Source organism: Filicampus tigris, chromosome 2, assembly GCF_054856515.1.
Source record: "Filicampus tigris isolate MCC_2025a chromosome 2, RoL_Ftig_1.0, whole genome shotgun sequence".
Taxonomy (NCBI): domain Eukaryota; kingdom Metazoa; phylum Chordata; class Actinopteri; order Syngnathiformes; family Syngnathidae; genus Filicampus; species Filicampus tigris.
Genome location: NC_141218.1, coordinates 11227132 through 11233922, shown reverse-complemented (window position 1 = coordinate 11233922; position 6791 = coordinate 11227132). Strand labels below are relative to the sequence as shown.

Below are 6791 nucleotides of genomic sequence, written 5' to 3'. Positions count from 1 at the left end.
CTCCCAAGCGACAATCAAAGTAACTACATCTTGTCAGTTTTGTGAATGTAATGATTTTATTAGCCGAATTGCGCATACATGAAAGCATTATTTATTTTTCAAATTTTAAAGCTGAAAAAAACACCGTATGGGATATTTTTATATTCATTTTTTTGTTGTATGCTTACTCTGACGTTGTTCTCTGTGCTGTTTTTGACTGATTCTTCACTTAAAACGGAGGTCAACCCCCCAAAATTATTTGCAATCATATATTCTATACGCCTTCACTACTCACTAGTCTAAATATGGCATTATCATTAATATTTCGTTTGTGGAATATGAGTTAAGCAGCAAAATCCTCAAATAAATGACAAATGACAAGATGTCAACTTAATGTCAGCTTAATTTTCTCTATAAATCAAGTCCAGACATGTTTCTTTGAAAATAAGCTCTTTATTTAACAAGAACATTGCAAAAACTGGAACATAATGGAACACAAACAAGTACAAGAGGTAGAAACCACGTGTAGTTATCATTTACCAAGTTACAAAGTACAAAAAGTGACTAACTGCCATTCATCGCTTCCTTCAAATTTCTCACTCCGCTGTCTCTGTATCATCACAACAGGTTCAATTTTATATCATTTGTTTCTCAACAAAATTGGTACCTCCGCAGACCCATTTGGGTTCCACACAAACTTCAAACATGGACAGTTTGATCTGTGACATAATTTACAGTGGCCATGTCCACACTGACAGCATCATAATAAAAAAAAATCTTCGCCAGCAGAGACATGGACAGTTGTGCTTTTTTTTTTGGATCACATGATGAAACATAGATGAGGCTAAGGGGAGAGGCTTCATGCTCACACAGTGAGGCTGTTTCACTGTACATGGTGACTCAGTCACTCTCACTACGTCACATGCTCCACTATAAAAGCATCTCAGTGCTACATCTGAACACTCCGACGTCAAACCACACAATTTCTCCTGACCAGGAGATAAAAAAGTTCAGACTGTTCAGTAAACAAACATGCACATTACATACAATGGAGACATATGATAGGATCATCATCATCATCATCATCATCATCATCATCATCATCCTCTGGCTAGTGGTGTCATCATCATCCTCTGGCTAGTGGTGTCATTGATGCAATGATAATGATATACACATTCAAAGGATAAGTAAACAATAAAACACTCTTGGCATTATTGATGATATTTAATACAACTGCTTAAACTGTGGGAGTTTATGACTGTTGTTTTCACTAATTATAGAATAGATAGAATCGTGACTCTAGCATGTGACTAAAAAAATGTGTGCTAATAAGTTTTAAAACATTGTCACTGCCCACCAACAAAGCATGTATTTGTAGTTCATGTGTTTTTGTTAAATGTGAACAACAACAATAATTTGAGATGAATAAAAACTTGAAATTTGGTTTATATAAAAATATAATTGATGAGTGGCACCAGCATTTGGGGCGGGTATCACACTGCCTCTTTAGATCTTGCTATTTTTCAGTCTTTTAAATACATGTTTTTACATTGAATACATCACAATGATTCAATTACAAAATTAATGTGTGCAACACCTGGCCTTAAAACATATTGTTTCTGTCCAACAAATGTTTAAAATGTTGGGGTATGCTTTTTTAAATTCTTTATCAGGAAAAAAAGCCAAACATATTTTGTTTGTGATGAATCTAAAATACTGTGAAATTTGGATATCTGTGCTTTTTGTTGGACATTCACAATATATTATATTCTCATTAATTCCAATCAGGAAACAATGTGACCCTAGATCCAGCCTGTGGTGCCGTTTTTCATTTGTTTAATTACACCTTTTCCAAAATCTGCTTTGCAACAAGTGGCCAGGCAAATACGTGGCAACCAAAAGGAATTTGAGCATTTCTGTCCATTTAGATTGCCATGTCATTTGTTATGTTTTATAATGAATTACACATTTCGTTTATTTTACATACTGCACATGCATTGTATAGCATTAAAAAAGGAAATAATAGTAAACCATAAGACAGTACTGTAGTTTTTCTGGGCTAGTAAGTGGTTGGTGCCATGCTGATGCTACAATGCTCCACAGATAAATGATTCTGCAAATCCATGCAGAGCTACACTAATGTAACCGTACATTATTGTACATTGAAACAAACCGGACCTTAAGATGCAATTTCATGGGTGTGTTCACACATCATACATACAAAATAAAAATAAACCTGTCAGCTTCCTTTAAGGGCTCCTTGCGGTGTCAGACCATGATGGTGGGGGTTTCTGGGCAATACGGGGGGGTCGAGGGAGAGCCTTCGGACGGGGCGTCCATCAGAAGCAGCTCCTTTTCCCGCAGGAGGCACGGCCCGTTGTGTGAATGGTACAGTCGCATGAAGGCCAGGGTGGACTGGAGCAACCACAGCAGCGTCACAAACCACAGCGAAGCCTGAGCACAGAGACAAGACTGGCTCAAATATGGGGTAATCCAGTATGAGTCATTCGTGGATTAATGAGGAAAAAGTAGGCAATTTTGGAGAAATCTAGGACAGATCTTAGAATACAATACAATATCAATATCAGAATACATATATCATTCCGATAAATAGCTGGGTTAGGATTATTTCGCCAACTTGCTTGAGTTGGGTTGCCCGGCTGGTTGAGTTTTCTTTAGTGGGGTTTAGTAGTAATAATTATCGATCCATCCATCCATGCATTTTCTGTATTATGACTTAAAAATCACTTACACAGTGACAAGTAATCGAGCATGCAGACATCATTAAACAGTTTGACTTCAGTAATTTAATAAAATGTCTGATTCATACTAACAGAGAAATATTTTACAAACATTTCAGTCATATTTGCTGTTTTGTGGTATTTACCTTAAATAGTGATCAGCTATTAAAAATATTGCTCATCTAAAAATGGATTACAAAATATTTTCATTTTATTTTTGTAGTAATATTTGTGTTATTGAAGGTAATGTGATGACTCAGTTCTGCTCTATTGACCAGCCGCCACGGGCAGCATTTAGTGCAGAGGAGGAATTAAGGTGGTAAGACGGTGCAGTTCATAAACAAGTTTCAACTCTTAACCTTGACGTTTCAAGCAAGTCCCAAGTGACTTGCTGTATTATTACTATTTTGTTGTTGTATGTAAAGTGCTTTGTTACAGCTGTTGATGTTGTGAAATGCGCTATATAAATAAAATTGTATTGTATTGTATTGTATTGTATGGGGCATCAATGTCATCTACTGGTGGTTGTGCATCAGCTCAGTTGTTTGCAATTTTGAAATTCACAGCAGAGCAGCATCAAATGCTTACCCCGCCCATCCCTGTTGATAAAAATTAATTAATTACTCCAATTGATAAAAAACAATGAATCCAAATGTAATAATCTTTGTAGCGCCCGTCTTTAGCAGTAAAATGCTCCACTGTGGTCCACCATTTTGCATCAGTGAGCGCCCTTACCTGCGCCAGACTGAGTTCTGTATAGAAGGACGATGTGTCCACGTCCAGATATAGCAGAACCGCCTGGGACGCCGCACAACTGGACATCAACAAATGAAAATAGATTTCCATTTTAGCGGATAACAACAGCAGTAATAAAAGGCCAGAGTGTTCGACCCACCTAAAGGATTGCGTGTTGTTGTTAGTAACCGTGTCACACCAGGAGGCGAGGCCCAGGGACAAGATTACGCTGGCGCCGCCCGACAGGAACAGCATACACGCACTCAGCAGCACCGTCAGGAATGATGAAAACAAAGTGCTGTGCAAGAAACATGCACAAGAAAATTTCCTAATACATCAGTGCACTTTGAGTAGATAAATATTTACCAAGTTATTTCCTACCAATTTCAAGGAGACATATGGTAAATTGAATTTTTAATGCCTGCATACTAGTAATTGCATCTCTGGAGTGCCTACTCATCCACCGCTTTCATCAGCCAGACTTCTTGGAAATGTCAGCATGAGGATAATGTTTTTTTATGTATGGTGATGTGTCTGCTGAATGCAACACATGCACGGATCCGCAAGTGGCTCTCAGACTGGGGTCCCTGTATTGACGGCTGCGCGCAAAAATAATCTTTATGTCATGTTATTTTTTTAAAATGGAGATAAAACAAAAGTGAAGAAAATTTTTATTCCTTCCACCTTAGCTTTGTTCCAATTTAACATATTATGTGACATATCACACAAATCTGACATCCTTGCATGAATGAATGTGTATATATATATATATATATATATATATATATATATATATATATATATATATATATATATATGCGAACAAAGCCATAACATATTACGCAATAAAGTTTTAGTTAAAATATATGACTTTTGCCTGAACTTTTGACTTTATTATCATAATTTTACCATTTCACCTTGAACCTATTTTCATAAGACTCCGTTTTTTGAAATCCCATTAATAACTCATTTGATCTTATGAAGTTTGAGACTGTTTTCTTGAAAAACACGACTATGTATTTCTTGAAAAAGACTATATCTTAATAACATAAAGTGCTGCCTTGGCGGGTGAAAATACATTTGATCTTCAAATCTGGGGCACTCGAAATACATGTTGAGTAGTACATTACAAAAGCAATACAAGCAGGTTTGGTGAAGCTGAGTTAACTTCCTCAACACTGGCACTGGGTCACTAAAGTGTGCCATCTTCAGTAATCTTATCGCTTGCAAACGCATATTGTTTATTTACGTGGCGCGTCCACTCACTCATCGTGTCGTCCGTGGAGGTAGAAGAGGCACCTCCAGCCTTGCGCGGCCCCGTACAACACCGTAAAAATCCCCACGAAGGTAGCGAACTGGCAGGCAGCCGGCGGGCCCCACTGCTGCACCACCAGGCGGGCGACGCCCCCTGCCTCCCGCTCGCCAGGCTCCGTCTCCGGGCCCGGCTCTTCGGTCCTCCAGTAGCCGCTGGAGAAGAGCGCGCAGCGGCCTTTGAAAGCGGAGCCGTTGAGAGCCATCGGGACGACCACCAGCAAGCCCGCCGCCATGGAGAGGGCGTGAGCGGCGCAGTGAGCCAGCAACAGCCGCCGGTCCAGCTCCATGTCCGATGGGGAGGGAAAACGGCTAGTTGGAAAGCGAAATGCGGTGAGGAAAAGTCAGCACATCGCGATGCAAATAGTTTGGAAATGCCTTAAGAGTCGGGACGCTTGGTGATTAGTTTCGGAGCAAGGGCGGAGACCCGACGATGTGCACTCAACTCAACTCAGCTCATTAGTTTCAACTGTTACGCAACTACAACGTACAGAGGCATCATCAACAATTGCAGAGGTCTCACTCGGATCCATTTAAACCGATATATTGGGAAATACTGTATATCAAACAGTATTTCCCAGTAGACTTAATTCACCACCATCGCCATTTTAAACCTTTTAACACCAAGTAGCACCTAAAAAATACTTAACGCCCCACTATCATGACCAGCATTAAATTAAAGCAGCGTGCACTCTTACAACTACTGGGTTGAAAGTTAAGTAACCCAAAGTGAGTGAAATTGCTAACCCAGCTGCTGGGTCCAAATGCTGGGTTAATTTATTCCGACCATATTGGATTTAGGATTTGACCGAGCACACTGGGTCCAGATTTTGATCCAACAAGGGATAAAAATCACCCATACTGACTAAAAGCTATCAACAAATGAATGGGTTACCAGGTTAGTTAGTTAGTTGGTTGTGAAGTTCGAAAAGCTTCGACGGGTCATAAAGACGAGTTTATCTGGACACAAACCGTTTCATGAAAGACGCGTTACACCATTAATACCAGTATCGGTATCGGAACAACACTAATATAAACCCAGTAGGGCTCTGAGGTCTGCAAATTCCAGTCAATTTGTGGAGCCCAGAGTTCAAAGCAAACATGGTGAAGTGGCCCCAAATATAAATGCTTTTAAATCCAGGTTAAAACGTTTCTCCCCCTTACCTTTGATTAAGGTCTTTTAAGCACTTAAAAATGTACTTCTTTTAGTTTATTTATTTCCTATGTTTTAAATGTCCTTAAATATTTTGTTTGTAATTGCGTTTTAAATGTTGTCAGTGTAGTCCATGTTATTTTAGTAATTCTTGAATGAATCGTATTTCTACCCCAGCGTGTCTGTACATGACCTATATTTCCCCATTTTTATTTTGTGTGGCTCATCTACCCTAATACAAACGATCTTTGAGATTGGTTCCACCAGCAATGACGTATACACTCTGACGTCATTGTGATATCTAGAGGACAGTCAGCAGTATGCTCTCCTTTCTACTGCCACAGTCTTTTAATTAAACATAGAAATCATTTACTGTAAATTGATTTCACGGATGTTTTCTCTTTGTTATGCAAGACGCGGAACCATGCACAACAGCACTGAGATAGTATTGTATTGTATTAAAATTATTGATTGATCTTTAGTGTGGCACGGGGGATGAAGTTTAGAAAAAAAAATCAGCCCACGATTACAGGATAGATAGATAGATAGATAGATAGATAGATAGATAGATAGATAGATAGATAGATAGATAGATAGATAGATAGACAATAATAACATTAACAACAACATCATCATCAACAACAACAACAAGGTAATGTTATATAAACGATGGAATGAATAACGGACGTCTGCCGAATGAAAACAACAAAACAACGAAATCATCAATAAGGAAAACAATACTGTTTGTAGCTCATCAAAATGCCGAAACCCGGGATCGAACCAGGGACCTTTAGATCTTCAGTCTAACGCTCTCCCAACTGAGCTATTTCGGCGGTGAAGGAGTTGCTGTTTTCCTTTTGTATTTATAAAAG

The 6791-nt window shown here is 38.8% G+C and overlaps 1 protein-coding gene and 1 non-coding gene across 2 annotated transcripts; both read right to left on the bottom strand.

Moving 5' to 3' along the window:
* Positions 1 to 412: 412 nt before the first annotated feature.
* Positions 413 to 6783, bottom strand: LOC147151372 (transmembrane protein 179). The gene is made up of 4 exons (XM_086023432.1): positions 4722 to 6783; positions 3616 to 3753; positions 3456 to 3534; positions 413 to 2433 (listed from the first exon to the last, which is right to left on the bottom strand). The coding sequence occupies exons 1-4, from the start codon at positions 5054 to 5056 to the stop codon at positions 2248 to 2250; spliced, it is 738 nt and encodes a 245-aa protein (XP_085879558.1). The 5' UTR covers positions 5057 to 6783; the 3' UTR covers positions 413 to 2247.
* Positions 6680 to 6752, bottom strand: trnaf-gaa (transfer RNA phenylalanine (anticodon GAA)). Its single transcript has one exon. It is a non-coding gene; the product is annotated as a tRNA-Phe (tRNA).
* Positions 6784 to 6791: the final 8 nt, after the last annotated feature.